This window comes from Eschrichtius robustus, chromosome 6 (assembly GCF_028021215.1).
Source record: "Eschrichtius robustus isolate mEscRob2 chromosome 6, mEscRob2.pri, whole genome shotgun sequence".
NCBI lineage: Eukaryota > Metazoa > Chordata > Mammalia > Artiodactyla > Eschrichtiidae > Eschrichtius > Eschrichtius robustus.
In genome coordinates, this window is record NC_090829.1 from 73880538 (window position 1) to 73905985 (window position 25448).

The window sequence follows — 25448 nt, forward strand, 5'->3', positions numbered from 1 at the left end:
CATATGACCCAGCAATCCCACTGCTGGGCATATACCCTGAGAAAACCATAATTCAAAAAGAGTCAGGTACCCCAATGTTCATTGCAGCTCTATTTACAATAGCCAGGACATGGAAGCAACCTTAGTGTCCATCGACAGATGAATGGATAAAGAAGGTGTGGCACATATATACAATGGAATATTACTCAGCCATAAAAGGAACGAAATTGAGTTATTTGTAGTGAGGTGGATGGACCTAGAGTCTGTCATACAGAGTGAAGTATGTCAGAAAGAGAAAAATACCATATGCTAACACACATATATGGAATCTAAAAAAAAAAAAAAAAATGGTTCTAAAGAACCTAGGGGCAGGACAGGAATAAAGACACAGACATAGAGAATGGATTTGAGGACATGGGGAGGGGGAAAGCTAGGCTTGGATGAAGTGAAAGAGTGGCATGGACATATATACAGTACCAAATGTAAAATAGATCGCTAGTGGGAAGCAGCTGCGTAGCACAGGGAGATCAGCTTGGTGCTTTGTGTCCACCTAGACGGGTGGGACAGGGAGGGTGGGAGGGAGACGCAAGAGGGAGGAGTTATGGGGACGTATGTATATGTATAGCTGATTCACTTTGTTATACAGCAGAAATTAACACACCACTGTAAAGCAATTATACTCCAATAAAGGTGTTTAAAAAATAAATAAATAAATAAAAATCCAAATCTAAAAAAAAAAACAAAATAAGATAGATTTAAAACTGAATTGCCCAGACCTCCCCACTCCCCACACCCAGAAAAAAATTAAGATAGCAAAACCAGATGAAAAGGTATCCCCATGAACCTCAATATAAAAGCAGGTATAAACAAGCTGTCAACAGCTGTAAGACCCCATGATACCAGCATCTGTACTCGGAGAAGCAGTAGAAGAAGCCCAAAAGCCAATCTGTACTCATTTAAAAAACGAAGTGGATCTATTGAGAACTGCCTCTGAAACTATAAGGGTTTTTGTACAATCTACATGTGAGTGCAAGGGATCTGCAATAAGGTGTGAAGAAGCTGGAGCAGTCTGAGCCTCATGACACAATTAACCAGCTATAGCTCTCTTTTAGTTCAAAGCCCCACACCAAGGAACAATTACTAGGAATAAAATCCAAATTGAGCAGGATAAGGATAATAGAGCCAAAGGATATAGAAAGTCCAGATGAGTGGGGGGAAAGAAAGCCCAGGAGATCTCACAGTATATGAGATATATCTTTGAACACTTGACATAGACAGCAAAAGGGAGTTCTAGAGCTGTGGAGATAGAAAAGCCATCCTGATGCAATACTCTTATCTAAAAAAGTTCAGGAAAACTAATTTCTCATAAAAATGAACAACAGAAAAGGATCAAGATTGAATCCAATGGAAACCTATTTGAAAAATGAAAATAAGAATCAGAATAATGTATCTATAATGAAAGTATGCCAGAAAGACATGCCCACAAAACAAATGAAAAGTATAACCTAATATTGCAAAACAAGTTAAAGGAAAATGATGAATATATGGAAGAACAACATAAATGAGTTAATAGAACTCAGGAAATTATTAGAAATAAAGAAAAATTTTATTTCAAAAATTAAGTTTAACTCGAAGGAGCACACAATAGTTATTTAAAGCAAGTAGGTAAAAAAGAGGAATTTTTAAAAATCAAAAACAAAGAGTTGTTTCCCTTCCACATCCTGATCAATTTTGTATTAAAGCCATTAGGTGAAGCATAGCAAGGTAATTATGTGCATTGCAGGGCTGGGAAGGTGGGGGACATCTATGGTAAACCGTTAGGACTTAACCATGATGAGGGCTTCCACACAGGCAACTTCCTGGTGTGAGGAGTTGGAGCCTGAGCAGAGTGAGATGGTTACACATGGGACTGGTCAGAGCCCAGTCTGGAAAGTAGATGGTACTAGAAGCAGAAGGCTAGTTACATACAGAGAGATTGATCGAATGAATATATATTTTAAGGGTAATGTTGTCTGTGATTTTCAATGTTGGAGAAGAGAGTTATAAATATTGAAAGGGAGAAAACTAAATATAGACCATATATTATTAGATTAGAATTGGAGAAATTGTTATGAACATATTGTTTTCAGTTTACATAATATAAACCTATAGTTATAAATGTGTATCTATTTTACATATATATATGTAATTCCCTGGCTCTATCCACTGAGAAGGCCTGGGCTCAGTGCCACCCCAGTAGCAATGAGCACACCTAAGCCTCATCTTAGCTTCTAAATACTATTCCCCATCTAAATTACCAAGGCTGTTTGGATAAATGGCCTGTTCCAGGAGTGGGGCAGGGAAATATTACAGATTACTCTGTAATATTTTATGCCAGAAAGCAAGGAAGTGCTCAAGGAATGATGCAGGCATGTCAAAGGGCACATAATCCAATTTGAAAGGGTTCCCACTGGCCAAATTGGGAACAATTTGAACATCAAATTGATGATAATAATACCTGATAGTAATCCACTGAATAAACCAAGATATCATGGGTCTTTACTAATATAAATAAATGAATTAATTGAAAGTTTGATGAGAATGGAGATGTGTACATGGTTTCAATAACTTGCTATTTGCAAATGGAAAAAAGAGTAATTTTGCAGTAGAGAGACCTGGCAGACACAACCTTCATCAAGTGCTGAAAGTTTATAGCATGAGTAATGGGACAAATCAAAAATGTATACCACCTGGTAGGGTGCATTGAAAAGAACATACATCTCTTCTGTGACATTCCTGCCAAAGTTGCAGGACTAATCATGTGGGAACATCAGACATATCTAAAGAGACATTCTACAAAATAATTGGCCTCTAATTTTCAACAGTAGCAAGATTACAAAGTCAAGGAGAGACTGAGAAACTGCTCTGACTGGAGGAGACTTTAAAAATATGACAATTTTAATGCCTATATGCTCTGATATAACTCATGATTTCGAAATGGATCCTTTTGCTATTAAGGACATTATTGGGGAAACTTCAGTGGGATGTGAGCATTAGATGTAGTAATGTATTAACATTACTTTCTTGATTTTGATGGTTTTGTGATTGTATAAGAAAATATCTTTATTTGTAGGCATTACACACTGAGAATTCAAGAGTGACATCAGAGTAGCATGTTACTCTCAAATGGTTCAGGAAAAAGTTTGTGATTGCTTCAATCTTTAAAAATATATTAATTTTTAAAAAAGAATAAGAAAGGGTTTGAGAGTGACAGATGTAGAAAGTAGGCAGAGAATATTCAACATGCATATAATAGGAGTCTCATAGGAAAAAACCAAAACAGTACAACAAAACAAATAATAAAAATATATAAACAAGAAAACTTTTCTAAAATTAAAAATAATAATAATTTAAGCTACATATTGAAAGGACAATCCAGGTACCTAAGGTAATAACCATCACTGAGAAACATTCTAATAAAATTATTGGAATTAAGAGAAAAAAATTTGGTGAAATTCCAGGCCCCCAAAAAATGTTTTTTAAAGAAAAGAAAATGAGGTTGTCATCAGAACTTCATCAGCCATCGTTTATAAGAGACAATGGAGTCAACGTACTTAAGAATCAAAGAAAGAAACTGTGACTCAAACAGGCTTGAAATATAAAGACTGCAATCAAATGTATCAACAAAGAATTAGGATGATATTGTTCACATAACCCTTCCTGAGGAGAAAGAACAAACTTCAGACACCAAAAATGGAAGAGATGCTGACATAAAGACTCGTGTTAGTAATTAAGATAGTTATAAGGAAAAGAATGTATAATATGAAAAAACTGTATGCTATGACAATTTGGAAAAAATTCAGTTATCAGAAAATGGGGGTAGAATTGTAGATAATGTGAAAATAGAAGGACTTCCCTGGTGGTGCAGTAGTTAAGAATCCAGCTGCCAATGCAGGGGACACGGGTTCAAGCCCTGGTCCGGGAGGATCCCACATGCCGCGGAGCTACTGAGCCTGCGCTCTAGAGCCTGCAAGCCACAACTACTGAAGCCCGTGCACCTAGAGCCCATGCTCTGCAACAAGAGAAACCCGCGCACTGCAACGAAGAGTAGCCCCCCCTCGCCGCAACTAGAGAAAGCCTGCATGCAGCAACGAAGACCCAACGCAGCAGGATAAAAAAAAATAGAATAAACTTTCTGATTGCTTTGAAGTTATTAATATAAAAGGATAATATTTCAAATTAGATCTGGGGAGATTGCTCATAGTAGGGGGCCGAAAGCCAAACCAAGAGTTATCATTAGAACAACAGAATAAAACTTCCTAATTTTATATTTATATATTTACTTTTATAAATATTTAAATTTTATTTAAATATATTTTATTAAGTATATATAAATTTTTATAAGTGTTTTATAAACATATTTATTAAAATATAAATTTTATATAAATATTTTATATATTCATATAATATGATCCCTTGTTTAGGAATCTAATGTGCGTGTGTACGTGTATATATATGTGTGTGTATATATATATATAAATAAATTTAGGAAGGCTTGTCCTTGTGTGTGTGTGTGTATGTGTGTGTGTATAGATATATGAACAAATAGACTGCACAGTGAAACTGTGTTCCAGTTACTATTACTTCATAACCACCCCTAAAGCTCAGTGGATTAAAACAACAGTCATTTTATGGATTCACTATGTTAGGAATTCAGCCGGAATTTTGGCTTGGATGGTCCTTGTGGCATAGACCGAGGTCACTTAATGGGATTCAGCTGATGGGTGAGCTGCTTTGGAAGGTCCAAAATGGCTTCACTCCCCTTGTCTTGGGACTTTGTTGGCACCAGCTAGAAGTTTGGGCTCAGAGAACTATCACATGAGCTCTGAAGAGTGGTGCTTTGAGAGTAGTTGGACTTCTCACATGGTGTCTGGCTTCCTCCAGATCAAGCATCCCATAAGAACCAGGCAAATGTTCCATGGACTCTTCTGATGTAACCTAGAAAGTCACATAAGATCGTTTCTACCACATTCACTTGCTTACAATTGAGTCATAAGACCAGCCCAAATTCAAGACGGGGATTAGACTCCACCTCTTGTTCGAGGAATGGCAAGGTCACATAGTACAAGAACATGTGGGATGCCAGGCATCTTTGGAATATATAATCTGACACAAGCTATGTGTATAAAAGTCATATATATATATATATTCAACATATGAACATAAAATATAAAACATAAAATAGAATGAATAGAACTGGAGATTACACAACTTCAATTATATCAAAATTTAATTCACCTTAATTGTTACAAGAAAACAATTTTCAGATTTGCTAGTAAAACAAAATCTAACCCTATATAGTACCTTGTTGTAACAAAGAGATAGAGGTTAGAAATAAAAGAACCATATAGCTATAAAAAAAGAATGAGGGATGTCTGTATATGCTGCTATGGAGCATTCTTACTATTACTGCAATAAGACTACTTATTATTAAATAAAATAAGCAATGTGGAGAAATGTATATGTTACTGTTTATTAAAGAAGGAGGAACAATACATATATGTGTGTGTACATATACATATAATTATAAAATATATGTATAGTTTAAATATACATATATTAAAATAATATAGAATAAGTGTAAACATTTGTTTGTTACATATATGTTTACTTATATTATTAAAAGTGGAAGGATAAACATTTCTTTAAATGTTTATAATGACGAGGACAGAGTAGGGTAGGGAGAGAGGGATATTCTTGTTTGATATCCTTGTTTTATAGATTTGACTTTGGAACTGTTTTACCTGCCTATAAAAACAATGAAAAATGTAAAAAGCAACCCCTAAAAATTGAAGTTGAAAATTAAAATGAACAAATGAACCTGGATGTATATCCAGCTGGCAGCCTTAACACCTAGGAAGGAACTATTCCCAGTGACTTTAAAACAGTATTCAACTGTATATTCCTAATAGGCCATACTCCAAAGATAAAAAGAACTAGGAAAGGTAGTTAATTGTTTTTAGTAATCATGTCATGGTTGTAGTTTTGGTGTTATTTTAAGACTGTTGTGAATATAATATGGGTTAAAACAAGTAAGTCATGATGGGTCCTCTAATTCTGTTATCCCCAGTGTCTTGAGAACCAGGATTCTTCATATGCAAGGAAGCATATAAAGTAAGAAGAGATTAAGTAAAAACCTAATGGCCCTAATTTTTAATTAGAAGAACCAGTATAAACTAAGGATTCACTTCATATTTTTAATCTTTATCTTCATCCATTGATCTGTCTGTATCTTAGCTGTGTCTACATAGACTAAAGATTTGCCATGAGTTGATAATTGTTGAATTGTCAAGGATTCATTTTTACCAATCAGTCTACTAATGTTTATACTTTAAATTTTATATTATATTTTTAAAGGACAATAAAAAATATTTTATTACATATTATTGTGAGCATTTAAATATTTCTGAGTTTTTTGATGAATTGTTGCTTCAGTTCCTTAATCTTGGTATCCAGAAAACAAGCTTGATGACTGTGGTGAAAGGAAGAGTAACTCAGCAATAATCATGTTTACTCTTACTCTGTCTCCTTAAACTACACACGCTCCAGACAAGATACTTGCTCTTGCTATAAGACTGGTTTTATAAGAAAATCTAATGGAATCTGACTTGTCTGTTAGTTGTTTATTGTAAATAGAGAAAAAGGTATAAGTGTGTATAACCGTGTAATTGCAGTATTTTTGAAAAAGTGCTTAAACTTTTTGTTATTAATAGGTTTTGTAGCTTTTAATGTATGATATAGTTTAAAATAGTCCATCTTCAAAATCATACTTGTTTTTGTATAAAAAGTATCTTAAATAAAATGTTTATTCCTTCAGATTGCTTTTGTGCATCTTATTTTAGCATTTTGAAAATTTATAAATTATAAAATGAGTTGAAGTAAATTTAATTTCATTTATTAACTTATTAAGGCATATTTTTCGCATATTATTGACCCTGCACAAGTTCTATAATTCGAAAATATAGGATTAGCTGACTTCTTCACAGAAAAAAATCAGTAAACAAAGCATCTAGTATAAATTATTTTAGGCTTTTTTTAAGTATAAAAATTAGAATAAATCCTACTTTTTAAAATTTACAGTTAAATTCGACAGTAAAATTGATACTGCTATTTGATGCATGGAAATTGTCTTTTATTAAATGTGATACGAACTTTAAAATAGCATACTGAAAATACTGTTTTCAACCAGTTCTAATTCATGGTACACTTAGAGATTGTTAAGTTTTAAAATTTGCATATTGGGCAAAATCTTGTATAGATTACTCTTCTAAGGTTCTGACCACATTTAATCAATTATAAGACAGCTTACATATTTAATACTTTATCTTCAAGTAACTTATTTTTTTAGAATATAAAATATGAATTTATTTCTCTTTTTTCTTCCATCAGAATACAGTCGTTTTGAAGCCAAAATACATGACTTACGGGAGCAGATGATGAATAGTAGCATTAGCTCAGGTTCAGGTTCTCTTCGAACTAGCCAGAAGCGATCCCTCTATGTCAGGTAAATTTTTTGAATTTCTAATTATTGCAGTCTTTATGCATGCATGCAGATTCTTTCAGGTTTTTCACCATGACTTAGTTTTACTATAGAAAAGTGTATTGCAAACCAAGGAAATGTTTTTTTATGATTGATTTCCTGATAGTGTGTCTTTCAGGTGTTGGAATATTATTATAATTTTATTAATGAAAGTTATATAACCTCTTGAATAATAATAGTATGATAAAGGAAGACAAAATAAATACAAACCAGAAAATTTTTTAAGTTGATATTTTACTGGGTGACTAGTGTAGCTTGATATGTCATACCATCCAACGCTTCTGTTTACCTGTATCTTTTTATAATAAAGTATTCTTCATTTGAGTAACATTTAATTTCTATAGTAATTTCCACCAGTTCTTCTGTTTTCACGGCAGTAATTTATCTCTGCCTACCTGGATAGTGTACACCTCTAATTTGTGAGCATTTCTAGGGTCTCGTGGAGTAAATCTTGTTTCAATATCCTTCTCTTCAGGCACCCCATTTAGAGCTTCCTCTGCTCTGCTAAATTTACCGTCATCCAAAACCATGTTAAACTCTCTTTCCTCCTTCTTGTCATCTCTCTTTTGTATTTGTTTTTGGTGGTGGTGGTGGTGTTGTCATCATTTTAGTGAGTTTCAGGATGGAAAGGAAATACAAGCATTACCTCAGAGATTTTGCAGGTTTAGTTCCAGACCACTGCAATACAGTGAATATCACAATAAAGCGAGTCACAAATTTTTTGGTTTCCCAGTGTATATAAAAGTTATGTTTACACTATACTGTCGTCTGTTAAATGTGCAATAGAATTATGTCTTTAAAAAAAATACATACCTCAATTTAAAAATATTTTATTGCTAAAAATGCTAACCATCAATGAGCCTTATGCAAGTCATAGTTTTTTTTCGCTGATGGATGGTCCTGCCTCCATATTGATGACTGCTGACTGATCAGGGTGGTGTTGCTGGAGGTTGGGGTGGCTGTGGCAGTTTCCTAAAAATAAGACACCAGTGAAGTTTGCAAACTGACTGATTCTTCCGTTCATGAACGGTTTCTCTGGAGCATGCAACGCTATTTGACAGCATTTTACCCACAGTCAACTTCTTTCAAAATTGCACTCAGCTCTCTCAGATCCTGCCGCTGCTTTATCAACTAAGTTGATGTAATATTTCCATCCCTTGTTGTCATTTCAATAATCTTCACAGCATCTTCACCAGGAGTGGGTTCACATCTGTAGTTACTTCCTCTGCTGAGGTCTCAAACCCCTCAAAGTCATCAGTGAGGATTGGAATCAACTTCTTGCAAACTCCTGTTAATACTGATATTTTGACCTCTTCCATGAATCACCAATGTTCTTAATGGCATCTAGAATGGTGAATCCTTTATGGGAGGTTTTCAATTTACTTTGTCCAGATCCATCAGAGGAATCACTATCATAACTAGTTAAGTCTTGAAAGTCAAACATGGGCTACAGAATGAAAGTTGTCTTAGCAGGCATGAAAAAAGCATTAATCTCATTTTACACTTCCATCAAAGCTCTTGGGTGACCAGGTACATTGTCAATGAGCAGTAATATTTTGAAAGAAAAAATTTTTTTTGAGCAGTAGGTCTCAACAGTGTGCTTAAAATATTCAGTAAACCATGTTGTAAACAAATGTGGTGTCATCCAGGCTTTGTTGTTTCATTTCTATAGCACAGGCAGAGTAGATTTAGCATAATTCTTAAGAGCCGTAGGATTTTCAGAATGGTAAATGAGCATTGGCTTAACTTAAACTCACCAGCTGCATTAGCCCCTAACAAGAGAGTCAGCCTGCCCTTTGAAGCTTGGAAGCCCGGCGTTGACTCCTCTCTAACTATGAAAGTTCTAGATGGCATCTTCTTCCAATATAAGGCTGTTTTGTCCACATCAAAAATCTGTTGTTTAGTGTAACCACCTTCATTACTTATTTAGATCTTCTGGATAACTTGTTGCAGCTTCTACATCAGCACTTGCTGCTTTACCTTGCACTTCTATGTTAACGGAGATGGCTTCTTTCCTGAAACCTTATGAACCAACCTCTGCTAGCTTCGAACTTTTCTGCAGCTTCCTCACCTCTCTCAGCCTTCATGGAATTGAAGAGAGTTTGGGCCTTACTCTGGATTACACTTTGGCTTAAAGGAATGTTGTGGCTGGTTTGATCTTCTATCCAGACCACTAAAACTTTCTCAGTATCAGCAGTAAGGCTGTTTCACTTTCTTATTATTCCTGTGTTTACTCAAGTAGCACTTTCAATTTTTTTCTACTTAGCTAACCGTTTGATGCAAGAAGCCTAGTTTTTGGCCTATCTTGGCTTTCAACATGCCTTCCTCACTAAGCTTAACCATTTCTAGCTGATTTAAAGTGAGAGACCTGTAACTCTTCCTTTCATGTGAACATTTAGAGGCCATTGTAGGGCTATTAATTGGCCTAATTTCAATATTGTTGTGTCTCAAGGAATAGGGAGTCCCAAGGAGATGGGAGGGAGATGGGGAAGGGCCAGTTGGTAGAGCAGTCAGAACACACACATTTATCAGTTAAGTTACCATCTTATAAGAGCATGGTTTGTGATGCACCAAAATGATTACAATAGTAACGTTAACGATCACAGATCACCATAATAAATATAATAATAATGAAAAAGTTTGAAATATTGGGAGAATTACCAAAATGTGACATAGAGACATGAAGTGAGCAAATGTCGTAAAAATGATACCAATAGACTTGGGATTACCACAGGGTTATGCCGTCCCAATACAGGGTTGCCACAAAACCTTCAATTTGTAAAAAAAAAAACAAACCACAATATCTGGCAAGTGCAATAAGGTAAAGCACAATAAAATGAGGTATGCCTATAGATACATGTAGCCAATCTGCCATAGTTAACCAGAAGTCTTATGGTTCTTTTTAGTAAATGTATTTTTAATTTCAAAAGTAAAAATAAAGTTAAGGCTACCAATGACTACATACACTATGGTACCTTTTTATAAAGCTCTGAAACAGGTAAAATCATACATAATTACTTAGTCATCCATATGTGTGTGATAAAACCAAACCAACAAAAAAGGGTAAGGAGCAAGGAAATAATAAACACTGTATTCGGAACGGTGGTTACCTTCTAATAGTGCTTAACTCTTAATCTGAGGGAAACAGGATCAAGGGGAAAAATACATAGGTGAATATAAGTTACTGATAAAAGTTTTGTGTATAGTCTTAGGTTGGAGAGTAGATTAACAGGTGTTCATTATATTCTTATGATTAATAGCTCAAATAAGTATTCCATGAGTTCCTTTTTTTTATTAATCAGAGTACTAAAAGACAAAGTTTAAGTGCTAACATAGGGAGTAGAGATTGTGAGTGATTTCTTCGTTGCTCATCGGTAATATAGTTGTGTTGATTTTGTAATTCAAAAGATTAATTTATGATCATAAAAATGTTGCGATGTAGTATTTTCCCTTTTCTGAATATCCTGTGGCATTTGTTCTACCTCTTAAGGTACTTTATTTGCTATTTTATATTCTGTTTATTTGTATCTTCATCATCTTTGTCATCTGTATCTTTGCCATATCTACTTAATTACCTTTTTAAATGAATATTTAGTAAATTACTAACTATATCAAACCTTTGTATTATTTGAAGTTAACTATATTTTTCCAGTAGAAAGACGTTTCCTTAGTATTCAGAATTTATTGAGGTAATGACTTCGCATTTATATCATTTATAATCTTTATCTTACAGTTGTAGAATTCTTTCTTCAAATAAAATCCAATGTATTGGATATGTTTTAATATATGTTTAAGCAAGCCTTCCCACTTTTGATTCTCACCTACTTCCTTCACACTGTTAACCACTGAAAAGTCTTGAAAGAACACATTTGAAAACCATTAACTAGTTCATTCATTTAGCCATCAAATCATTTCACCCCTCTTCAGTTTTACTTCAAGAGATAGAGTCTTAAAAGTTGGGTAGCATGAAAAGGAATATGATTTGTATCCTAATTTCCCATTGCCAAATTAGGACAAAGGAATGAATAAATTGTATTATAAATGTAATTCTTGGGATCCTTCCTGTACTCTTGTTAGAGGTTTTTTGAATGTAAGAATTTAATTTGTCACCATTCTAAAGCAATTATACTCCAATAAAGATGTTAAAGAAAAAGAATTTAATTTGCTTAAATATTGTACACTAATTAAGTATCAGGACACAATTTTCTTGTTATCAAATTTTAAAATATACCTGACATTTTGCAATTACTATATTAAATTGATACAGTATTTTTTCCAAGATGGTTGGCAGCTGTTAAAGTCATCATATCGTCATCTGTAGTTAGTTTTCATCATTGTTATTGACTCTGAAAACCCTATTAATTATAGTTTTATGAACAAATGAAAGGAATAGTTAACTGGGAAAATAATCACTCTGTTGATCTAGTCTTAAAGTCCACAAATGATGAATCAGATCAATCAGGGAATTTGTTTACCCAAGTGTGTCTAGTCAAAATAAAGAGAAGAGTCTCTTTTAATATTTACTTTATTAATTTAGAACTACTGACCAGATTTGTCTTCATTTTAGAATTCAATACAGGTTGCCACTGGATTGTACTAAAAGTATTTTTTTTAATTTCTCATACAGTATTGAGAGAAATAAGGTAGTATATCTATTAACATAACAAGTTAATTTTGCTGTTTCTTTTTAGTCTCATTGTCTTCTTGTATTGGGTTGGCCGAAAAGATCGTTCGGGCTTTTCTGTAACGTCTCACGGAAAAGCCCAAACAAACTTTTTGGTCGACCCAATAATATAGCGCAAAATTGAGCTTGGCATTATTCTGCCTACCATGGTACATTGTTTAATTATCTACCCAGATTATATATATATTTTTAGGATCCTGTTTATTTAATATTCATAATATCATTATAAGAAATAATTATGGACTTTTTTCTTCTTAATCTAGGGCCCTTTTTGATTATGACAAGACTAAAGACAGTGGCCTTCCTAGTCAGGGATTGAACTTCAAATTTGGAGATATCCTCCATGTTATTAATGCTTCTGATGACGAATGGTGGCAGGCCAGGCAGGTTACACCAGATGGTGAAAGTGATGAAGTTGGGGTGATTCCCAGTAAACGCAGGTAAATATAAGTCTGTTACAGTCTTACCACTTGAAAATTGGACAACATAAATAATTGCTGTTTCTTTCATTTTCTTTTACTGAAGTGGTGATTTTATGCTCGGTTTTATATATTGTGTTTCACAACCATTTAATTTTATTCACCTTATATTGTAACCAATGACATAGTAAGAGAATATGATGCCCCCAAATAGAAACTTCTCTAAAGCTCCTACTGGTTGCTAAGAACAAAATGAGTATATTTTAAGTCACTGTGCCATATATCTATACCAGTGGAGGGAGAGAGAATTAAAAGCCTCTGTGGTTTTCCTATGTAGATGGTGTTAAAACCTAAATTTCCAGGGGTTTTGATTGTGTGAATTGCCTCCTCTAGACTTAAAAAATGAAAGCATTTTAACTAAATGCAAAATTTTTAGAAATATCTAAGAATGTGTTTCACATCTCTGTTTTCTTGTTTAATTTAAAAGTATCCATGCATTCACTGCTCTTTCCTCTTTGCTTTTAACTGTTCATTGTAGTGATTCACTCACTGGTACGTACTTACCACCTAGTGGCAAAAGTGGTTAAGTGCAGATTGTCTTTGAAAAGGGTGATCCCAATTTAGAACCCCCTCTAAGGTCAATGAAATGCTATTCAGTGTCTACTTCTATGGGAAAGGTATTAAAACATCAGTTCATAATTTCCTCAAAAGAGCTTATTTATGAGATCTGATTCATCCAAATCATTGCCTAAAACTTAAAAGTTTTAAGATAGCCAGTAAAAATTGTCAATGAAACATTAATGTTTATTATAGCCAGTTAATTCACTTCAAGTCAAGCTTATGACGTAATAAACTTGTTCTTTTCTTATTAATAAGTTGGACTTATACTTATTTTGTTAAGAGTCTCTAAAATCGATACTTATGCCAAATCATATGCCTGTTTATAATCCTCTCTACCTTATCTGTATTTGTACACCTGTTTTTAGACATTGAAGAGTAGAAATGTTAAGATATTGCCTAGGTTTGTAATTGTGGTTTTGGAATTTATGACTGTTGTTGGCTAGATCCATATTTTTAGCAAGATCCAACTATTTGGCTGGATCTTACATTTGGTGGCAACTCCTCTTTTAGCAATGCAGCCCTCAGCTGCATAACTTTTTTCCTGGAATAGAATGTAGTATACTTTAAATCCAGAAATGCTTCCACTGTGCCTTGTTGAGTCAGTAGAAACCTCACATCTTAAATATCAAGGTCAGAGTTCCTAAAAATTGTCTTTATCCCTTGGAGTCTTATATCTTGCAAAGGTTTTACATGTGCTTGCAACAAATGAGAAATACAGCTGACTTTGGTGGAAAGAGATATTTTTCATTTTGTGTATAAAAATTCTGTGAGGTTGGATTTTGAAGCCAGAAGTGATAAAAGAGATGAGATATACCTTGAGACCTCTACAGATCCCCAAATTCATGAATAATATTATAGAATATAATTTTCCTTCCATAAAATGCAGTATGAAATCACAACCAATTATGCCATTTCATTCTTCAGTGTATTCTAAACTTGTATTTTCTTAAATAGAATGATATCTTTCTTAGACCTCTTTATGTCTAATAATAGCACAAGGAATTGTAGTTCCTACAGTTCTTAGCTTTCTTTTGGAAACAGTGTTGACAAATAAACACAATTGAAGTCACTCAACTATTTAGCGAGCAAGATAATGATTAGAAAACAAAGCCATTTTGAGCTGTAAATGTTTACCTCACTAAATGTTAGTTTTTCAGTGCCCTCAGTAAGTGCCTAGGCAGAATTATAAATTAATTATTCATATCATGGACCCTCAGGATTGCTCTGGAATAGAAAAAGCAAGTTTTAAATCCATGACTGCTAGGGTTCTTCTGTACCCATGGTAAAACTGTATAGCTAGATAATAAAAAATAAAGATATGCATTTATTCATAGGCTGTTTCGGTACGTTTTTCTGCTATATACTAATATAATTGCTATGTTGAAATCAAGGATTTGTAAAGCTTAATTTATATGAAATTTTGCACGATTCATATTGGTGTTACAATCTACACAATTGTAGATTGTACATTTGTTGTAGTTTTGTTTGCTTGCTTATTTCAAAGGTAACATTTTTAACAAGGTTTAAAATTCAAAAGATTTAAAAGCTATACAGGCTATCTCTTAACTCTGTTCCCCAAGCACCCATTTCACCTTCTTAGGGATAACTAAGGTTACCAGTTCTTCTATATCCTCCCAAAGATACTTTAAAACTGTATTTTGGGGACTTCCCTGGTGGTCCAGTGGCTAAGACTCTGCACTCCCAAAATAGGGGGCCTGGGTTCTATCCCCGGTCAGGGAGCTGGATCCCACATGCCGCAACTAAGAGTTTGCATGCTGCAACTAAAGATCCTGCATGCTACAACTAAAGATCCCACATGCCACAACTAAAGATCCCACATGCCACAACTAAAAGATACTGCATGTCACAACAAAGATCCTGCGTGCCTCAACTAAGACCCAGCACAGCCAAATAAATAAATAAATATTTTCTTAAAAAACTCTCTATTTCGTACACTATAATTGGTTACTTTATGTATTTACACAACTATATCATTGGAATTAAGCTTAATTTTTTTTATTTCCCTCCTTTTTATTTTCAAAAATTTCAGAGCTATAGAAAAATAAGAGAAATGCAAGAATAGTACTTAGAACACCCACATATCCTTCACCTACTTTCATCAGTTAATATTTTACCCCATCTGCTTTCTCTGTAACACTGAGTTTTTAGCATATGTGTTCCATGCTAATATAACATTTAAACAACAAAACAAATGGAAACCTGGAAAATAGCTAAACTCAGAAGTGGTGCTTCATAATTTCAGTGTAATTATGGAGTAGAGTGTATATATAAGTACACATACTTGTACTGTATTTTGATATTTCACAAGTGGTTTTGTTTCATAATAAAATGAGCCCTGTATTTCATTTCTCATAATTTCTTATAAATTATGGGATTCAGATGACTTCTGAAGGCTTTAGAATATAAAATGCTCCATATTAAAGTCTCAGTTCTGATGATTTCTAGTTAGAGCTTTAGATATGTTTATTATACTTAAAAAATAATCTGTGCTTTGCCAGGGTTGAGAAGAAAGAACGAGCCCGATTAAAAACAGTGAAATTCAATTCTAAAGCCAGAGGAGATAAAGGGGTGAGTATGTGAAATCTATTATTTCTAGAAATTAATAATTGAAGGTAATAGGCCTTTTCATAATTCTTGTTTGAGGCACATTATTAAAATGAGAAGGATTTTGCCATAAGAATTAACTATCAACTGCTCTTGCTGTGGTGGCCTACAATAGTAGATATGCTAAAGTAAACAATTTATTAACTTAAAGCATCCATTTCACAGATTTTTCCAAATTATCAAAACTGTCGTTTGATATATTCTTAACAACATACTTTTGGTCGTTATTTTTATAAATGAAATGAATTCAGCCTTCACTCAGATGAACAATTAACTATAAATGTGTGTCACCAGTATTAGTCATGAAGCTAATAAATAATACATCTGAGAAAATAGGCCTTCCCAAAACTATTAATTAGTTCATAATGTAAGTTTACGGGTTTTTGCAAGCGAATTTATGGAAATTTTCTTATTTTTTCCCCATTTATTGCTAATATTACTCACTAATAAAATCCATCTTTTAAATGTTTAAATCAGTATGAATTTTTATCTTAAGGGAATAAAGAAAGGGACAGTCAAGAGGAGGACTTTGTAGGAAATATATCAAGAAATATATCAAAGAAATATATCAGAATTCTTTTATATATATTTTAGACGTGTTTTTGTTTTCATTTACTTTGTCCTTCTTGAATCTAGTGGATGTCAATGGATGATATCACAGGCTTCACCCTATAGTATGTGTGTAATTAGTGCAATGGAATATTCTAGCAATAGGCCTGAAGAAAATGCTGAAACACATGTTGTGTTGAAATACTATTTATAGCAATGTTTTGTGTTTTGGGGTTTTTTTATCTAAAGCAAAACTTTTATACATCTTTTGATCAAATTTCAAATGAATATGGAAAGTTAACTCAGCAAATAAATTAACCCTACTCTTTGTACATGTCTGATATCACTAAGCACTCAGACTTAAAGCTTTAAAATTTTAAAGGAATATGACCCTTGATCAAAGAAATTAAATCTGAGTAAATTATATATAATGCATTCAGTTATTTTAGAAATGATAAATTCCTTTAAAATTTACTTGTACCTTTCAGAAAATACGAAATTATATAGTATAATCTGAAGCAATATTTAAAATAGAAAATCTTTGGAGGAAAAAATCCCAAGTAAATGCTGAGTATTTGAAATGTATACAATGGTTTTTGTGCTTGTTTTATATGTCTTTTAAAGTATTTTAGTAAAATATACTGTCAGTGTATTGTAAAAGAGGTTGCATGTTGTAACTTTTCTTTCAAACTGTAAGAAGTTAACTGAATTAACGACATATTTAAATCTTAGTCTTGTTTGTTGACTATAACCAACTTTATACACAGTCACTGTGTTCTAACACAGCACCAAAAGTATGCATGATACTGAGTGGGGTAAAAATACGCTTGCCATTGATACAGAACTGCGTTTCTCTCTGTAATACCATTTCCCATTCTAAGCTCTTCTTTTCCTTTCCTTATATGGTGGGTTATGGACTTTGTTTCCAATACAGACTTTTTTAAAACATTTCAGTTTCTCATTAACATTTTTAACATTCATTCAGCTATTTTGAAATACTACATATGGAAATTATATGTTTAGATATTTGATATATGTTTCATGAATTTGTAATATTTTATCAGTCCTCATATTTATTATACTCTCTTGCAATATAGCATTAATAACAATAAGTAATTAAACAGATTGTTTTGTATTGAAAATAAAAAGGAACTAGAGTTAGTATGTTTCTTCAGTTTTGTGTTTTCCCTACACATTTTTGTCCTGTTTGCTTGTGCTATTTTTCACTTTTAATAAATTCTTCACCTGCAGGATGTTAGATGTAATACAGTTAATACATTTCTTAACTAACAAGCATTTCTTTCTGTCCTATATTATGATATCTTTACGATATCTCATTTTGGCTAACTGCAAAAGATATCAAAAATCAAAACATTTTAAACTTCATGTTTCTTTTGGTTGTTTGCTGTGAAACTGACTCTGACCACTATATATGCAGTAGGAGAGGTAAATAACCTTTTATTAAAAATGTATCAGTTTTATCAGTTAGCATAAAAATTATTACTAAATTCAAAATCAATGATTGTCATGAACAAAAAGACTTAGTCCTTCCATAAATTAGATTACCATAAATTTTTCTCTATTGAAACTTGTTTTCTTCTCTTTCTCTTTTCTAAAATTTGGATTCAAGCAAAGATTTTTATTCAGGTAATGCTACTTGACAGTTTATAAAACAATTATAAGCTTAGATTTCTCCACAGTATTTTTTTCTCAACTTAATTTTTAACTTCTGCTTAGGGTTATCTGAGCCTTCAGATTTTAAGATTGATATCAAGACAGTCTGCTTGTCTAATGACTATGAACTTATTAATTTTGAATTATTGATATGAAAAAGATAAAAATGAAAGTTTTTGTAAAGATTCTTACCAAAACAAATCTTTTCAAGTAATAGAATTTGAGCTAAAAAAGTCACTTTAATCCATTTCATCACCTTAATCACCTGGCATCACATGACTAAAAATACCGGCACGCCAGAAAAAAGTACTGCCTGGTGTTGATATACTTCACAATATTGATAGCATCTTATGACATGGATAAACGCAAGAAAAATTAGAACAGAATTTCTATCCTTTATATTGTTCCCACTTTAAAAAATAATAAAAATTATAATTCCTATTGTCACTGGTAGGCAAGGCCATTTCCTTCAAGACATGGGTGCCTGTGACAAATTACAGAAGCTGTTCCTCTTTAGCCTCATCTTTCTGTGTGCTACCTGCTTTTAAAAGTGTGAATGCACAAATGGGACATTCAAGAAGGGAAAAAACTTGTCTCAGACATCTGTGCAACAAGGGACGTCACATCAGCTGTCATAGCAATTATGTATAAACTACTAGATTTTTAATTGCCTCTTTGACATTATGAGCACCAAACTTTTTATTCCCTATTCAGGACATGGTGCTAATGAATTGAATTTGGTTCTATTTTATTTATATATACTTTAAAAATAGATAATATGGTAGAGCTTAAAGGCTAATAAATGAGTTATGATGCCATTTAAATTGGCCAGGAGAGTTGACTCTTCTTCCTTGGTTAGATAGCATTGATAATTCTTTTGCTGGACTCTGTGCTTGATGGACACGTCTTAGTTTTCTTCCCATTTTCTGATAAGCGTTTAGTTATCCTAATTCTCTTCTTTTAAAAAAAAAAAGATTTGTTTTTAAATATTCAGCACTAGCAACTTGCTCAGTTGTTTTGGTTCTCTTTTTTAGTAGTGGCTTTTTGTTAGTTTGTTGGAGCCACAAAAAAAAGAGAGAGAGAAAGGGAAAAAATGTGCTAAAGCCAAAGGAAAATGAAGGAAAGGAAAATTTAAAATATTTGAACAGCTAAAGTAATAACTTTTGCTGTAGAGCACCTAATACTTGGAAATCTAGAAAAATATGGATTGATATGAACAGATGCAAGCTTGATTTGGACTATAGTAGTAGCTAATCTGATTTACTCTTCCCTTTTTTATCAAATAACACTTCCTCCTTATTTTTAGGTATCAATGAATTATACTCTTGAAATTTTTCTGTGTTTTCAGTTATAAAATATTAGAATTAGAGCAGTTAATACTAAATTAAAAATTCACTGTGTATGTGATTAAAGCAAAATTCATATACAAACTGCACACTGTGGTCACAAGAGTCAGCTTTCACAGAGCTACTAGGCTGGGCCTTTGTACACACAGACAGTAGACATCCCTTTGTTTTGCCCCTCCTTCTCTTCTTCAGCAGTCATTCAATGACAAGCGTAAAAAGAACCTCTTTTCCCGAAAATTCCCCTTCTACAAGAACAAGGACCAGAGTGAGCAGGAAACAAGTGATGCTGACCGTAAGTATGTGGATCCAGTGGTCAACTGAAGATAAATGTAGAGGGACCTACTGCCCTGCAGTTGGTTGTTACCATGGAGACAGTTTCAAGAGCTGCAACAGGTTACTATTTGTCTTAAGTAGGGACAATTTAACAGGCATAAATTAATTTGCATACCAATCTTAACTTTTTCTAGCACCTTAGGAATTCTTAATTTAAAGTAAATGGTATTTTTAAGCTATGTTTAAAATAGAATTTTTTTATGTAAAGGTTCTTATAAGAAACACTTATACTCTCAAAAAAATATTTTAGAGGAAAAACATGGGTACCTGAGAAGCTACTTATTGATTTCTAGGTATAACATTGCCAATCTTTGATAATAGATTATCTCAAATCATTCCGTTTTATCCCATTTCTTCAGTATATGTAGACAATCTGAATTTTACTTTTAAAATAGCAAGAAATAGTCAAAATTTTTGCTTCTCTACTCTAATCAGCTTCTCATATAAAACTTTCATTCTTTTATTAGATTATATCTAGCTGCTAGCTTATTTTAAACTTTCAGAAATACACAAAAATGCTCTGTAAGATACGTGCACCTGTAATGGTCTTGGAACTGTCTCTTATTGTAGCACCAATTTTATGCATTACTGACAACTATTTTCTTTGATTATCTTTTTATTGCTTGCTCTCTGGGAACTACTCTCTACAGGAGATCCCTGACGACATGGGATCAAAAGGCCTGAGTAAGTGATTAAAATACTCCCAAGTTATTTTTTAACCTCCATCTACAGACCTACCTTTTTCAGATACATTTTGAGATTCATGGTAGCGCCCTTCTGGCATGAGGAGGTGTATGATTTAGATTGCTTTTAGATTCTTCATGTTAATAATATGCTTGGGATTTTTATTTCTGTAATACACACCTTTTATTTTTCTCCATTTTTCACATGTCATTTGAAAAACTGCTCATAATTATATTTTCCTTTTTGTAATTTTTATGGCAATTACTTTCTCTAGGAATTTTTTAAATATGAAGAAAGACTTTTAATGTTTTTTAAAATACTGCTATCTGCCCTCATTATTAGAAGGTAGAATATAATCTTCCTTACAGTTTTATGTCCCCCCCCTTTTTTTTGTTAAAACAAGTTAAAATTGCTTTGAGCCTGTGTTAGAAAAGCATTGCTATAAGGTGAAACTATAAAACACAATAGGCCTTAAATATTAAAGAAGAATTGTAGAACTCAAGTTCAAGTAGCAGTCTATGTAGTAGGTAAATTGTATATCTTTTTTTAAGGAAGTTGTAAGTTATGAAAAGAATTATAAGAAATATTATCCTTTGTTTTTTCTTTAACCAAGGTGTTGTCTCTGTTTGGGGGGAGTTTTTTTGTGTGTGTTGTTCTTGTTTAATTTTCTAGCTAGTACTTAATCTTCATATAAAGCTTGGTACAGAGTCTGATAATGTAGGAGTCATTTAATAAATGTTGGAATGAGTGAATGAAACAAGAAGTCATTTTAGCAAACAAAATTTTAAATGTGAATGTTTACAAATTGATTAAATGTGAAATTTTACCAAATATTACTAAGTTCTTTCAGGTGACAATGACTCATAGAAGTAATCTTTTAGGCTAAAGTTTTTTTCTAAGTAGTTGTTTCCGTTTGCATTATTAAGCATTATTAAGCATTATTAAAACTTATTTCTTCACAATTCATTGACCATTAAGGATATAGCCAATATCTTTTAACTTTCTAAGTTTACCTTAATAAACATTAAATTTCACAGATTTTTTTTTCCTGATTAATGCTAACTTGACTTTTAACCTTAACTATAGGTACTTGACTTTTATTTCAACTTTAACAATTAAAGGTTTATATTAGATTGAAAGCAGTATGCTTTATATGTAATTATTTCTATTACACACACTTTATTATTTATGCATTTGCCTTTTTAGGATCTGGCAAGAGCCACAAATTTACTATCACTAGTTGGCACCCTTTTTTAATCTTTTACCTTTGGGAAAAATTATCAGTGAAATCTTCAGAAACTTGGAAAATATTTCCACAGATTCTTAATGCTATAGAATTTATTTTGAGAATGATCATGAGGTGGTGTGGATCATCAAATGAACCCACATATTTTTGTTACCTGTTGAGTCATCAGAGAACTATGGAAAGCTCATGGAAAAAGGAACTAAATGAAGAATTTGGTTCCTGCATTGATATTTTTATAATAGAAAACTACACCTTGACCACATCGTATTTTCATCTCTCATTTTAATTGAGGTTTGAGACTTGGGAAGAGAAACAAATGAAAAATGATAACTGATTACCAATGTCGTTGATTTAATTTTCTGGTCAGTGACTTAAGATCCCTTGAATAGTAGGTTTCTGTGCTTCATCTCACAAGAACTGAAAGAATTTATTCACGTGGTAACTTGATCAGATCAAAAAGATTTTATTTAGAAAAGGTTGACGGAGGCAGAAAAATATCAGTAAAATTCTAAACTGGATATGATGGAGGTTATCACATAAAACATTACTAGCAGCTGACAAGATGCTCATTATTATACAGTAGAAAATACTGGGAAGAAGAGTGGGTTAAGGGCATTATTTAAGATCTCAGTTATCTATATTCTAAAGTTCAGGATACAGGGAAAAAACTAAGCAAAATCCTGTGTGATTTTAATGTAAGAAAATAAATGTGACCTCATATTGGTATTCATTAAGCCTTGCTGGAACAGGACTCATGAAGGGACTGAAAACAGAAGGACAAATTATTCCAGATAAACCTGTTGAAGAGATGTGGAATAACACTGAATATCAAGAAAGATGTACACCTGCGTGTAATTTCACACAACCTATGAAAAAGTAGGGTATTTAATTAAAGAGCAGAGAGGGAAACAAAAGTGGTACCCTAGAATACTTTTCATAGACAAGAATTCAGTGCTTCTGCAAAGACGAGGATCAAATAAATTATTGATTTATCCTGTTGACAGTAGACGAAACAATAATAGAAATTGCCTTTCCAAACCTAATTTTGACTAACAGAACTAATTAAAGTATGATGGAAATCTGGGAGGATACAACTAAATTATCATACTTGTAAAAAGCTAGAAATAGAAATCTGTGCAGCTTTTAGAAGGCAATTTTGAAAAAATTCAAGAGGAAAAAAGTGGGTAAGTTTCCTTTAAAAGAGACTAAAAGTAAGTGTAGTTCAGGAGCAGTTATATAAGGTGCTCAGAAATGAAATTATGGTATACAGTTTCAGACAAGGTTTGTACCTGTCTTTTGTATGCAGTTTATTTTTATAGCTTTCCACTTTGTAGAACACCTCAGAAACTTATACAGTTAGGCACATAGGTTTCCTATTACATCTCTTCTTTTTCTATTTTAAAGACTTATTTAAGTAGATTGGTACAGAGCTCTTAAGATGCCAAAACCAGACTTATTTTCATTTGTGTTAAGAATAAGTGTAAGGGTAGTAGTATTTTTTAAGACTGAGGATGTGTCGTATTTAGGGAGAGCAAAGAGAAAACACATGATATAGTCTCAGGAAGAAATGTTTGACTAGAAAGGTGAGACTTGGTCAGAGAGATTTGAAATGGTTGTGATCAGCAAACATATAAACAAAAATTAAAATTTTAAGAATCTGATTATACTATCTATGTCAAAAGGATAATATTCTTGCACATAAATTTCTAACAGATCAATAAGAAACAAACACTCCCTGTTAGAAAACTGGACAAAGGATATAAGAAGAATGCTCAAAAGATAAGCAAATGAAATAAGCATATAAGAAATCTTTAACAGCCCTAATAATCAATAAACAAAATGATATGTTTTACCCATCACCTTAGCAGACTTTTCTTTTAAAGCAGAATCCAGTGATAGAGATAGTTCTGTGGAATGACTACTTTTAACATATTACTACTGGGAGTGTAGATTGGTACAGCCTTTTTGGAAAAGCATATCTTCTGATCTACTAATTCTTTTTCAAGGAATTTATCCTAAGGATGTAATCAGAGGTGGAAACAAAGGTTTATATATCAGGATGTTTTGTTTAATATTATTTAGAAAGTACAGCACCCCCAAAATTGAAATAATCCTAAAATGCCTTACAGTTGGGAAGTGGTTAATGAAGTATGACTTACTATATAGTATAATATTTTATAGCCATTGAAAATCATATTAAAACATAATGGCGTGGAAAATGCTCACAATATAAATGAAAAAAGTAAACTATGAAACTGTACATATATTGTCTCAGATTTGTAAATAAACATATATATTTAGGGCTATTTTTGAATAGTGTTGCTTTGAACATTTTTATACATATCTTTTAGTATGCATATATGCCTTTTATGTTGAGAAAATACCTAGGAAATGAATTGCTAGGTCACAGATATATAATATGTTAGGTATTAGTAGATAGTGCCAAGTAGTTTTCCAAAGTGGTTATACCAGTTTACCCCACCCCCACCCCCAAGTAGTATGTGAGTTCCAGTTGCTACATATCTTTCTCTACTCTTGGCATACCTGTTTTGTTTTTGTTTTTTCATTTTGGTCATTCTGGTGGATGGTAGAGATATCTGTTGTGGCTTTAATTTGCGTTTCCCCGATAATAAGCTTGAACACTTTTTTATACTTATTGGCTATTTAAATATCTTCTTTGATGACATGCCTTGAAAAAGATTATTTTTAATTATCAGGAAAAAAGCATTTTAACTTTCTAACAAGCTCCCAAGCAATGATAATGATGCCATTCCGAGGACAATACTTTAAGTAGCAAGAGTTTATTATAGAGGAGTTACTTAAAGGATACTTGAAAGAACTTGAAGAATTTGACTGCTTCATAGCTATTGGTAATCTTAGAGAACTCAAGATGAGTAGGGGAAATTCCCAGAAAAGAGATTGTAGTAACTTCAGTTTTTTATACATGTATAACATGTCAGACATATTCAATAGTAGAGGAATAATAAAATAAACCCCACAAGTATTCATTTATCCAACTTCTCTAATTGTCGAATCATGATTAATTTTGTTTCTTCCGTACTCCCACTTTCCCCTCCACTCACTCAAGTGCAATAACTAACATTTCTTTCTTTTGTATATTAGAGATTGCACAGTGTAATACCAATCCTAGTATAAATTTAAGAAATTTTTTTTTCTATGTGGCATTCCTACTTCTGGGAATGAATTTTAAGGAAATAGGACAAAAGGTGAAAGCCATATAAATGAAGACGTTCATAATTGTTGATGTTTGTGGAAAACAATTTAAAGCAAACTAAAATATCTAAGTTAAGTAGTAAGGTAAATCATGATGTAACAGTCCAATAAAACATTATACAACAATTTAAAATGATTGTTTTGACATCTGTGTGATAACATGGGAAGAAATTTTTAAATATAAACTTTAGAAAACCACCATTTTATATGTGCTATCATACATTATTCAGTCTTGTAATTTTTAATGTTCTTCCTTCATTTAAAATATACATAATAATGATTAAGAAAGTTGTATCTTGTCTTTGTAGGTTAGAATAGCAGACTTACTTTTCACTATGACAGTTATTCAAGAACTGTACTACCATTAAGTTCTACCATTCTCTAAACTTTTCAGTAGTGCTACTTGATTTTAGGAGACTGTGGGTGGTATGGTACAGCAGATATCTCTCCTCAAGCTTTTCCCTTTTCCGTTAAT

The 25448-nt window shown here is 32.6% G+C and overlaps 1 protein-coding gene across 12 annotated transcripts in view; it reads left to right on the top strand.

Annotated features, from left to right (window-relative positions):
• The window catches only part of DLG1 (discs large MAGUK scaffold protein 1), a 288831-nt gene that overhangs the window by 227275 nt on the left and 36108 nt on the right, over window positions 1-25448 (top strand). For 8 of the 12 annotated variants that reach the window (XM_068546486.1, XM_068546482.1, XM_068546490.1 and 5 more), the window contains 4 exons: window positions 7408-7522; window positions 12506-12682; window positions 15802-15871; window positions 19669-19768. In XM_068546486.1, coding sequence (XP_068402587.1) covers window positions 7408-7522; window positions 12506-12682; window positions 15802-15871; window positions 19669-19768 — 462 coding nt within the window. Of the gene's footprint in view, window positions 1-7407; window positions 7523-12505; window positions 12683-15801; window positions 15872-19668; window positions 19769-20459; window positions 20494-25448 lie in introns of all 12 variants that reach the window. The other 4 variants (XM_068546488.1, XM_068546492.1, XM_068546489.1 and 1 more) reach the window with 2 other exon arrangements.